Here is a 13,001-nt window from a genome sequence, read left to right on the forward strand (position 1 = left end):
ATACAGAGAACAAACTGAGGGTTGCTAGATGGGGGTGGGCTAAATGGGTTATGGGCATTAAGGAGGGAACTTGTTGGGATGAGCAGTAGGTGTTATATGTAAGTGATGAATCACTAAATTCTACTCCTGAAATCATTATTACACTATATGTTAACTAGCTTGGATTTAAATTTTTAAAAAACGGAAAAAAATTAAAGAAAAAAGAAAAAAAAATATGAAAACTTTGTTGTAAAACTTTGACAAGCAATCAGTATCATTACATTATTATTATCACTACCTATTATTTTTAAGGTAGCTTTTCAATTTTTTATTTTTAATGTTTAAATATTATTTTATGGAGTAATCTGGTATATATTACCATGAATATGATAAACAAGTTAAAATATTAAAATATGCATGAATCAATAAGGAAAAAACACTTCGGGCACCTGGGTGGCTCAGTCAGTTAAGCGTTTGACTTCAGCTCAGGTCATGACTTGCAGACTGTGAGTTCAAGCCCTGCGTCAGGTTCTGTGCTGACAGCTCCAAACCTGGAGCCTGCTTGGGATTCTGTGTCTCCCTCTCTCTGCCCCTCCCTTGCTCATGCCTCTGTGTCTCTCTGTCTCTCAAAAGTAAATAAATGTTAAAAAAATAAAAATAAAGGGGCACCTGGGTGGCTCAATTGGTTGAGCATCCGACTTCAGCTCAGGTCATGATCTCACAATTCGTGGGTTCAAGCCCTGCATCAGGCTCTGCACTGACAGCTCAGAGCCTGGAGCCTGCTTCAGATTCTGTGTCTCCCCCTCTCTCTCTCTCTGCCCCTTCCCCACTCATGCCTTCTCTGTTTCTGTCTCTCAAAAATAAATAAACATTAAAAAAATAAATAAAAATCAAAAAAATAAGGCAAAAACACTAAGACTACAATAGAAGACTGGGTAATGGTCAGGAACAGTTCATTCACAAAAAAAAAAAAACGACTAGTAAATATATTTTAAAATTAAACCTCATTGATAAATGAAGATATAAAAATGTATTACCTTAAAATGTGATCACATTCGGGGCGCCTGGGTGGCACAGTCGGTTAAGCGTCCGACTTAAGCCAGGTCACGATCTCGCGGTCCGGGAGTTCGAGCCCCGCGTCAGGCTCTGGGCTGATGGCTCAGAGCCTGGAGCCTGTTTCCGATTCTGTGTCTCCCTCTCTCTCTGCTCCTCCCCCGTTCATGCTCTGTCTCTCTCTGTCCCAAAAATAAATAAACGTTGAAGAAAAAAAAAATGTGATCACATTCTCATATACGAAATTAACAGTTTTTTTTTTTTATATTTAATAGGTGTACTCAGTACTAGCAAACATTTGATAAGACAGTTTTTCTCTTATACAGAAAAATGTTGGAATAGAATTTGGTATAACTTCTTTGGAAGCAATTTGGCAATCTGAACCAAGACTGTCATGCTTCTGGAATTCTATTCTATAGAAATATCATAAAGGCAATCAAATAAATTAATTATAACATAATTTGTAATGGGATAACAAAAGAAAAAGAAAGAAAAAGAAAATAATCTAAATATGCAACTAGATGAAATGTGGCCAGGAAGGTCAGCAGTGTTGATTATATTTGGGTCACATACTGTAGCAAGTGGAGTTTTATCCCAACTATATAGACTGTAAATGTTAGATAGATAGATAGATTAGACAGACAGACAGATAGATGCTTGCTTAGGACTTTGTACTTGTCATTTCTCCTATCTAACATCCAGAGTTTGATCTTCTCGGTACTTCAAGTTTTTGCTCAAATATCAGTCACTATCTGCGTGAAATCTTCCTGGATACCTTATTTAAAATTGAATCTCTACTCTCACCTACACTTCTTATCTCGTACTTTTCCATGACTTATTTTTCGTAATATTTATCTTTGAATATACCATATTCTTTATTGATTTATTTTGTTAATTGCCTTCTCCCACAGGTAGGACATAAGCCACATGTAAATAGTGAATTTTGTCTCGTCTGTTCGTAAAAACATAAAGTTTCTTTTTCTAAAATGCATGTTTCCTTACATCATAATTTTAGTCTATTCTGAGAAGTGCAACATTAATGGCTTATTTTTTCATGATGTAAACATTTTAATATTTTTAATTTCTCTCATATTCACTGAGTATATAATACCTTTTAGGGTACTGAGATGTTTATGCCCACACTTGTTTATGATACACAGCTCAACAGCCAGAAGGAACTAGAGAATTCTATTCTTTATTCAAGTCTTTCAAAAACATTAAAATGGATCAAAATATATAGTTAATAGTAATCTTTTTCTTCTTTACTTATCCCTCAAATCCTAAATGTAGCATCAAGGCCTAAATCCATTGCTTTCTATCCCTGTAATTCCATCAGTTCCATCCCACAAAAGCTCTAAGAACTCATCCACAAATTCTAAATTGGGGCAGTGGGGAGAAGGAGTTGCATTATTTAAAAATCTTTGTTGGTGTGTATTGGGTTGGTGGTAGCAAAGAAACATGAGCATTAGCATGTTGATTCTTTTTATCACATATGTCTATAGTACCTGTTAAAGATGACAATAATTCATCAATATAAACTATAATATTTTGTATACATGTCTTTCTTACTAGTTTGAGCTACTTGGAAACTTGTATATTTAAGTGTTAGCACAGGGCTAGCACATGATAGGTACTAAGCAAATATTGAAAAATGAACAAACACACTTAGACACAAAAGACACATGGTTTCTAAGAAAGGAACAATATATGCACACAAATATAATCAAGTCATAAAGACCAAAATAACAAAGAAACTCCTATAAAAGCACAGAGTAGGAAAATTGACTTTTGAAAGGAGAATGGGAAGAAAGAAAGGAAAACATAGGTGAATACTTTGGGGAAGACTTTCACACAGGAGATTAAATTTTAACTGTGTTTTGAAGGATTAGAAATTTTCTTTGCAGGGGCACCTGGATAGCTCAGTTGGTTAACTGACCGACTCATGGTTTCGGTTCAGGTGATGATCTCGTGAGATCCAGCCCTGCATCAGGATCTGTGTTGACAGCATGGAACCTGCTTGAGATTCTCTCTTTCCTTCTGTGTCTGGCCCTCCCCTGCTCGTGGTCTCTCTCTCAAAATAAATAAATAAACTTTAAAAAAATGGAAATTTTCCTTGCAGATAAGCGAGTAGAGCTGTTATTTCAGAGTGAGGGAAAGGCCTGAGCAAAGATACAGAATTAGAAAGGTCCATGACATTTTGAGGAAATGGTGAGTAGACTTTTTTGACTGGTAAAGAGATTGCTTGAGAGAAAAGTGGCAAAAGGGCCTGTTGGGTCATTTGCCATGATCCGGAATTTGATCCTTATTTTCTAGAAAATAGAAAGCCATTCCCTATCTCACATTTTGTACAATGGTGAATTCCAAATGAATTAAAGATTGAAAAATAAAACAAACCACTAGAAGAAAATGTAGGATGATGTCTTAATGATCTAAAGACAAAGACAGATTTTAAAAAGACCAAAAAAAATCTCCTAATTTTTTTCATGTTTTTCCTGTTTCCTTATCTGGGTATAATTTTGGTACCAGAATCAAAGGTTGTTAGAAACATTAAAATAGTTAATAGGTACAAAGTGGTTAGAACTAGTACTGGGACATAGTAAGTTCTCAATAAACCTCAAATATTTTTTCTATGACTATTATGTCAAAATTAACACTTTTTGTTCAGAATTCCATATGCTAAGTTAAAAGAAACAGATTAGAAGAAAAAATTTCTAAGATTATAAAAGACATAATGTCCAGTATGTATAAATAACCCCTATTAAACAATAAGAGCAATTCAATGTTTTGAATGGGCAAATGTATAAAATACTAAATAATAGGAGAAAAACTGGAATATTAATTCTCTCTAGAAATGGAGAAATATACAATTGAAATTATACAAGATATCAGTTCAAATTGATTGGATTTACAAAAATGAAAATATTAGCCAGGATTAAATATTAGCAAAGTTGTAGGGAAATAGGAGCTCTTATGCAAGGGTCATGGGAATATGAATTAGCATAGCCTCTTTTTTTAATGTTTTATTAATTTTTTTTTTGAGAGAGAGACACAGAGTGCGAGAGGTGGGAGACACAGAGAGAGAGGAAGACACAGAATCTGAAGCAGGCTCCAGGCTCTGAGCTGTCAGCACAAAGCCCGATGCAGGGCTCAAACTCAGGAACTGCGAGATCATGACCTGAACCAAAGTTGGACACTTAACTGACTGAGCCACCCAGGTGCCCCTAGCATAGCCTCTTTGGAGAGAGATTCAGTAAAACTTAGAATTCAAATACCATACAAGGCAGTGATACCATAGAGAATGTCTTGCACATGTTTATTTGGACACATGTATAAGGTATCAATGTGAGTTCTTTCTTCCTTTTTTCCTTTGTCTTTAATGTTTCTTTTGTACGTGGAGATGATTATTCAGTCAACTTTTGCTTAAAATGTTCACATTCAAATGTGCTATAAAGTTTTTTAAAAATCTTAGTTTACCTGAAGTTTTCCTGAAGTTCTTACATTTAGATAATACATTTTATTATTCTGTTTATAAGTCTAGCAGATTTTTTAATATGAAATTTATTGTCAAATTGGTTTCAAGTCTAGCAAATTTTAATACACACTTTCAATAAGCTTTTGTAACAAATTTCTTTAAATCCTCTAAATTTACTTTATAAATTTAATATAGTGTTTTAAGTACTCCAGTCATCTTATGGACAAACAAATCTGATACTTAAGGAATTCTTATTAATTTAATAAATTTTAAATGTTGAATATGATGAATCTTAAATTTTCCTAAATGTTCCAATGCTTTTTATAAATGAATAGTATTTCAATCTATGATTACAAGTCTAAATCAATTACCCAATTACACATTTAAATTAGAATCACAAATTTATTTGCTAGACAATCTAATAATAGCGAATACTCTTACATAGAATGAATATTTAAAATACCAAATATATACAAGTTCCTTAATACAAAAATATTAAAATTATCAGTTTGATTTGCTGCATTATTTCTATACACAATTATTCTTCTTCTCAGGGTAAAAATAGGTTTTCCAATAAAGAAAGAAATAAAGCATCCCAAGTAGTTTTGGAGATGATTTTCTCAACTGGCTGACATGCATATTGACTATGGACATTTAAGGAGATGTTTCTAACTACTTTGGTGCCAGGCTGAGCCCTGCTTTAGAGTTGATTTGTCCATGCCCTCCATATGGAATGGTCTCAGAGCCCATGTCTCCTGAAGTCTACTTACCTATTACCCATGTCCTCTATCTTCTCATGGAAGTCTGCAACCCTGAATGTGCTGCTGCATCACTTTATTGATTTCAAGTTATTTATTTACTGTGTCATTAACTCTAAGTTACTATACTTTTCCTATCTGGTAAGATTACAGTCTTTATAGATGTTTAAATGTTATGTTTGGATTCTATATATCTCCCAGGGTTTTGTTTAATTTGTTAGTAGTGGTCTGAAAGACATGTTCATAACAGCCTTGTTTCTATAGTGATAAATTGAAGACAACCTAAATGATCATCAGTGAAACACTAGATAAATAAAATATGGCACATTCACATGAGTCACTGTAATACAGAAGTTTAAATAATATGTATTTAAAAGTCTCAATATGACAAATTTTGAATAAATCTTTAAAAATGTGTTGAGTGATAAAAGTAAACTGGAGAAAGATAAGTACAGTATGTTATGATTTATGTAAGATTATTTAAACACAAGTATAAAAGCTGTGTTCTTAGTGGATGTATTTATAGTTAGTAAAAGTATGGAATATAGATTGGAATATAGAAGAAAAAGATTTCATTTTGGTGTTTGATTTGAATTGATGAGAGACATCTTTTTCCTTTTCAGGTTTTTAAATTTAAATTCCAGTTAGTTAAATACACTGTAATATTAGTTTCAGGTGTAGAATTTAGTGATTCAGCACATCCCTACAACACCTGGTGCTCATCACAAGTTCGCTCCTTAATCCCCATCGCCTATTTAACCCATCCCCACTCATCTCCCCTCTGGTAACCATCAGTTTGTTCTTCATAATTAAGAGTCTGTTTCTTGGTTTGCCTCTCTCTTATTTTCCTCTGTGCTTGTTTTGTTTCTTAAATTCCACATATGAGTGAAATCATATGGTATTTGTTTTTCTCTGACTGACTTATTTCACTTAGCATAATCCTGTCTAGCTCTATCCATATTGTTACAAATGGCAAGATTTTCTTCTTTTTTATGCAAACTTGTGCAGCCACTCTGGAAAACAGTATGGAGGTTCACTCAGAAATGAACCCTACGATCCAACAATTGCACTACTAGGTATTTACCCAAAGAAAACAAAAATTTGAAGGGATACATGCACCCCAATGTTTATAGCAGCATTATCTACAATAGCCCAATTATAGAAACAGCCCAAATGTCCATTGACTGATGAATGGATAAAGAAGATGTGGTGTATACACACACACACACACACACATACACACACATTAGAGACATCTTTTATTTTGAGCAGTATGCTCTGCAAGCAGAAGGCTAAGTTGAGAGTCTGAACATTTTTGACAAACATTTGTGTGTGTGTGTGTGTGTGTGTGTGTGTGTGTGTGTGTGTTAATGATTTCAGTGCTGGTGAGCAAAATTTTCTTGTAAGAAATATATTCTATACATTAACAAATAAATACAGTTTTCTAATACAAATATGTCTTTCATGCTTTTGGTCATGATATTTTAAAACTTCAGTGTTATTCTTCTAGGAGATTCAAGAAAAACCTATTAATCAGATTTTATGTTACTTACAGACAAACTCAAGCTTACCTGATACACCTCTTCCTGAACTTTTCAGAGAATTATAATGACATAGTAATTTGAAGTCTCAAAGTAATTAATGTCAAACCATTATTTCCTATTAAGATATCTTATCAAGTAACATTATGTCCTATAATTTCTCCATTAATTTTAACCAAGAGTGAATTAAAATTTTGGAAGGCTTATGTTTGCATTCTATAGGAAAGGTGTACACCAAATTTATAATAAAGACTGCCTCTGAGAAGTGAAGGATGCAGGAATAGAAGAATTAGGGATAGGTACCCAGGGGACTTCAACAGGGATACGTGTTTTACAAAGGCAAAGTACCAGATAACACTTGCACCAAGTGTGCTGGAGCAGGGCCCATTGGAGAAAACCCATGGAGATATTCCAAGGACCATGGTATACGTATAGAACCATGACTCCCGCTCACCTCCACATTGTTCAGCACCCACTGTGGCCTTACACAGCAAGAGAAGAACTTTGATCCTAGGGCTGTGCATTAAGTTAAATAATTTCTGAAACTCTGGCAGCCCCCTGATGTGTCCAAGGACCAGAATATTATTGTGATATGACACAGTAGGACATTGGCTCCTGCCCTGTCCTACCAACCAGGGTATGTGGTTTAGGGTAATATCAGCCTGATGCCTGGTGTAAACAGGGGTATAGGGTCCAAGCTTTGCAATGGTAACTTTGTGATGTAGCCAGCTGCCAACGGGACTTACCACCACCTTAGCATTATTGTTTGTTGAAGGACCACCTCCACTCCTGGTGTGATGTGGTTGGTTGCTGGGGGCCTCAGTCTTGTGTCGAACAGAATTATAGTTTAAGTACTTGGCAGAAGCTAATTCCAGTGGGACATTGCACAAAGTGACTTTTTTTTTTTTTTTCTGGAGGCAGCCTATGGAGAATCACTCCTGGATACTATTTCTATTCTTATGTTTCAGTATATAAATGTTTGCCATCTCTTTTTCTGTACTTTGGGTATTTACATATAGACTCTTCATTCATTCAACAAACATCTACTGAGTATGGACTATGTGACTGGGTCTGTTTTGGGTGCTAAGAATTTAACAGTGAATAAATTAGAGTAGTGATCTGCTGTGTTAGCCCAAGTGAAAGACTGAAGTAGAAAGAGACGGATTTGAGAAGCAGCTTGGCAACTGATTTTGTGTCAGGACCTGAAGAATGGGGAATGTCATCCTTAGTATAGGCTAAAAGACAGGACTGACTTATGTAATATGATCTAAGGTGTTTATAACTATTTAGAGTTTTGTAAAACTCTTTTATATACATTAGTTCATTCAACTCTTGAAATAATTTTTAGAAGTGGTTGTTGATATTTCTATTATCCATTCAAGGAAACTAAGATTCCCAGATATTAGTGACTTTTTTAAGATCCCTTTACTGTGAAAGGTGAGAAAATTCTGGTCTTCTGCTTCCAACCCCCAACTTTTCACAATATCTTTGTATTCTATTCTATTCTATTCTATTATTTGTTGTTTCAAGTTGTTTTTAAATATTATTTTCACCTAAGCTGAAGGAATTACACGACTTTATTTTTCTTAAGTTAATTTACTTATTTTGAGAGAAGCAGGTAAGGGGCAGAGAGACAGGGAGAGACAGAATCCCAAGCAGGCTCCATGCCATCAGCTCAGAGCCCAGTGTGGGCCTCGAACTCAGGAACTATGAGATCATGACCTGAGTCAACATCAAGGGTCAGATGCTTAACCAACTGAGCCACCCAGCGCCCCTATTGTTTCAAGTTTTTATTTAAATTCCAGGTGGTTAACATAGAGTGTAATATTAGTTTTATGTGTAGAATTTAATTCACAGTATCTTTCTTAAAAACTCACCTACCGGGGCGCCTGGGTGGCTCAGTCGGTTGGACGGCCGACTTCGGCTCAGGTCATGATCTCGCGGTCCGTGAGTTCGAGCCCCACGTCGGGCTCTGTGCTGACAGCTCAGAGCCTGGAGCGTGTTTCAGATTCTGTGTCTCCCTCTCTCTAACCCTCCCCCGTTCATGCTCTGTCTCTCTCCGTCTCAAAAATAAATAAACGTTAAAAAAAAAATTAAAAAAAAAAACCTACCATCTTTGGTTTCATCCTCTTACAGATTATTATTTTACCCCTTTAGTGTAAGATTGTTATTATTAAATTAAATACAAAATCCACATTGGAATTCAGGTCTTCAGCTGTCTCTAAATCAAGCACTATAGGTCAGGAAAGAGTTTAAGATATCATTAAGATCACAAGCTATTTTACAGATGAGAAAACTGAGGTTTACATATTAAGGCTACACAGGAGCTGCCAAAATTGTCGCTTAACTAAATCCTTATTGTTTATCAAACTTCTTTAAAAGAGTCCTCCATTGGAAAAAGTAGGTTTATACTAGGAAGTAACCGTTACTATTTAAACTTAACTTGGTTTGTTTCCTTTTTACGATCTTATTGGATGCTCTTTATATGTATCGCTAACTTATAAATTTCAAATAGCATTTTAAAGACTCCTTTACCTCTTAATTTATATTTTATTGCATTGTAATTGTTTGGCTTTTTCTTTTCAGGGAGATGTAATAGATATTTTGATTGGATCCAAGTCAAAACAACCAGGATAATTCATCATTACTAATACCTTCTCTTGTTGCTGTTTAAAGAAAAAGAAACAGTGTTTAATATCCAATAGTCCAATTTGTATGCAGTAAGCTGGGATTTTGATGTTAGAAAATGATATTTGATGTATAACTTACATTTCAACTTAACATAAACTTAATAAACTTTTATTTCAGAGATATGTGATCTAGGCTTACTTGTAAGAGTTTTTTTTTGGGATTTTCTTAATGTTTTTAGTCATATTCCAAGTACATATAACCACATATGTGTACTTACAAAATCTCCAAATAGGTTAGAAAATTATTCCATTGGAAGCAAAACTTTGAAATTATTAGAATTACTTAAACCAAAATCTTTACAAGATGAAGTTTCATAGAATTTCAGGTCTGCTTTCCAAGATCTGTTTTCTAAAGTTTATGAATTATGCATGTGTTAGTGTTAGGAGAATACTGGATTTTCACACCCAACTTCATTTACGTTATATTTTTTGTGTTTTCACACCCAACTTTAAATCAGAATTTTATCCTCTTCGATTTGCGAGCGGAAGCTATTGAACTTTGTTCGACTATCTGACAAGCAAACAACATGACAGCAAATGTCAAAATTGCATCGTTTAGCCAGCAGGCATCACACTCCCAATTCAGTGAGAAGAGTTACTCTGGGACACATCAGGGCACCCTCCTCTGCATGCCCCAAATTGGCTCTGGGTTTTAAGCCCAGACTTAAGTGGGCCCAGAGAGAAAATAGAGAGTCCTTGATCTATAGTTGGCATCAGAATGTTATCTTATGAAGGGTTCTAGAGCTAGCTTGTAGAAATAGGAGAGTGGGAAGTAACAACTCCTCCAAACAGATTGCTAACAGCCTATTCCGTGCTGTTTGCTAGAACAAGTCCTGCATTTTGTTAACCGAGGCCACAGGACAGTATGGCCTGTTTTATAAAGCATTCTAAGTGGAGAGGAGAGGCATCTGAAACTCACTAAAATCTCTGAAAAAAAAAAATGTGTATAAAACTAAGAATGGAGTCTGTGCAACCGTAGAAACTGCCTTTTTTAAGTATCCACTTCTTTGCACCTTCTATTTCTTTGGAGCCATCCTTTACATAAAAGCAAGGTAATTATTGGGTGGAGTGAGAGCTTAGGTCAGGTAATAACAATAATAAGTTTCCTGCTGATGTAAACCATTGTGGTTCTTCTCTTTGTCCTTCTGAAAAGTTGGACTTCCCATAACACTCTGTACCAAAATAAAAACTTGATTCAACTGAAAAAATATGTTTCTTTGTGTTATATATTTTTGACCTTTCAAACATTTTCGCATATTCTACCTTTGTTGCTCATCAAGCCTAAAAGAAAACTACTTTATTATCCTTAGACCCTAGGGAGCCAATCCGAAGCACTGAACCTATTTCATTCTACCCTTCTCATTCCTGAGCTTATAGACTCTCCCATACTTTTAGATTAGCAACCCAATTGACAGAGACTGATAATAACTTTATGTGTGTGTTGTTTGTTTCTGCCAGCTGGGTGGAATGATGACTTAGAGCTAGAAACTGAATTTCAGAATATACATTTCTTGGTCACTGAGTTTCTGAATTGAGTTTCAGACCTGCTGTGCTAAATATTGGTGTGATTATTTGCTTGGTGTCTGCCCACCCCCACCCCCACCGCCCCCAGACTGTGAGCTCTTTGATGGTAGGGACTGTGTGCTTTGTTCACCCCTGTATCTTGAACACCTTGAACACTACCTTCACAGAGGAGTTATTGCAACAAATATTTGCTGAGTGAATGAGTGATCAAGTTAATGGGAGAAATGTTGGCTTCATGCATACCCCATATTAAAACATGATCTAATATTTTAAGTGTGATTTCCTTAGTATCCTGCAAAATTATCTTAACATCACCAAGGGTAAAGTATTTTTAACAGTGGAAAACATAGAACACACAATCAAATGGAACATACAATCAGCTTCGCAAATCAGCTAAACATAGGTCATCATTTTCTTTGTTCTCTAACAATGTAAAATCATTTCCTCCCTCACGACAAAAAGTAAAAACAAATCTACGATCACTTTCTTTAGGTGAACATTGCTGCTGCTTTTGAGATTGTGTTCCACTGACTGGTGGAGTTTACCTCCAACGTAAAGCACTTAACACGATGCCTGGCACAAAGTAGGTAGTTCTCATTCTGATTATCCCAAACGCATCCCTACTTCTTGGTCTGAGAACTTCTTTGCCCTTTGCAGCTGGCTAAGTCCTTGCCAAGGCCCCACTCCTGCAAAAGCTACACACTGCTAATGACCTCATTTGTTTCTTTATACATTTGGGCTTTGTGTCTGGTTTGTTCATGATTTACTACAATGTTCAAGTCTACCCTCAAATCCACAGAACATTTACTAGGCTATTAGCCTTCATTTGCTTAGGTTGGCATACTCAGTGGGTGATAAAACTAAAAGGCTAACAGTTTACATGAAACTAATTCCTGGGTTAAATAGAAAGCAGAACATGTCCATCACGTGGAACATATAAAACATGGTTATGAATCCTCAAAATAAGCACTGCCTTTTCTAAAGTGATGAAATATTTGTGTAGCATCCAGAACAACTCATGAAAAAATGTACTCTCACCATGTCTGTATTTCTCTGAATACTCAACTATTGACAGATAGAGTCCTATTATACCAGAAAGGAAAAAGTATTCCGGGATATTTTAGGGATCTTACATCATACCTCACTGACAACTTTATTGAGTTTTTCAAGTTATTATATATATTTAAATTATTTATTGAGTTTTTAAAGTATATTTATTTATTTTGAAAGAGAGAGAAAGAACGAGACAGAGTGCACAAGGAGGGGAAGGGCAGAGAGAGAGCGAGAGAGAAAATCCTAAGCAAGCTCCGTGCTGCCAGCGTGGAGCCCAATGAGGGGCTGAAACTCATGAGCTGTGACATCATGACCTGAACCGAGATCAAGAGTCAAACGCTTAATTGACTGAGACACCCAGGCACCCCTATTTATTGAGTTTTTAAGTAAATTTCTAAAAGCCCCAAGTAACGACAAAAATAGCTTCTTTGTCCATATAAAATTAAGCCTCAAATATCAATGTTTTCTAAGATTATTAAAAACATTTTTAGCTGCTTCTTTAAATTCCTACTGACAGAACACTTGAAAATTACTAAAGTGAGTAGTAAAGTTTTATCCATAAAGTTATGCAAAAACTTATCTAGATGAATATTTCAATACCCATTCTACAGATATTTGTGAGTAGAAGTTAACTGGTTTTAAAGAGGGGGGAAAGGGGTTTCTGGTGAAGAAAACAGCAGATGCAAAGGCCTGGAGAGACAGAGCATGTACTTTCCACAAATGGTAAGGTTTTCAGTAGAGCTGGACCTTTGAGGGACACTGGCCACCTCATAAAAGGCCTTGTAGGCTATGTTAAGAAAATTTGGACTTTTTTTTTAATTTTTTTTTTAACATTTATTTATTTTTGAGAGAGCATGAACAGGAGAGGGTCAGAGAAAGAGGGAGACACAGAATCTGAAACAGGCTCCAGGCTCTGAGCTATCAGCACAGA

At 35.5% G+C, this 13,001-nt stretch overlaps 1 protein-coding gene across 1 annotated transcript in view; it reads left to right on the forward strand.

Moving 5' to 3' along the window:
* DNAI4 (dynein axonemal intermediate chain 4) overlaps nucleotides 1–9,621 on the forward strand; it is an 88,011-nt gene extending 78,390 nt beyond the window's left edge. Inside the window, 1 exon segment of the mRNA XM_047082701.1 lies at nucleotides 9,390–9,621. Coding sequence (XP_046938657.1) covers nucleotides 9,390–9,440 — 51 coding nt within the window. The 3' untranslated portion in view covers nucleotides 9,441–9,621.
* Nucleotides 9,622–13,001: the final 3,380 nt, after the last annotated feature.

Source organism: Lynx rufus, unplaced genomic scaffold (assembly GCF_022079265.1).
Source record: "Lynx rufus isolate CCGP_SWC_20201006 ecotype Redwood Valley unplaced genomic scaffold, mLynRuf1.p SCAF_2, whole genome shotgun sequence".
Taxonomy (NCBI): domain Eukaryota; kingdom Metazoa; phylum Chordata; class Mammalia; order Carnivora; family Felidae; genus Lynx; species Lynx rufus.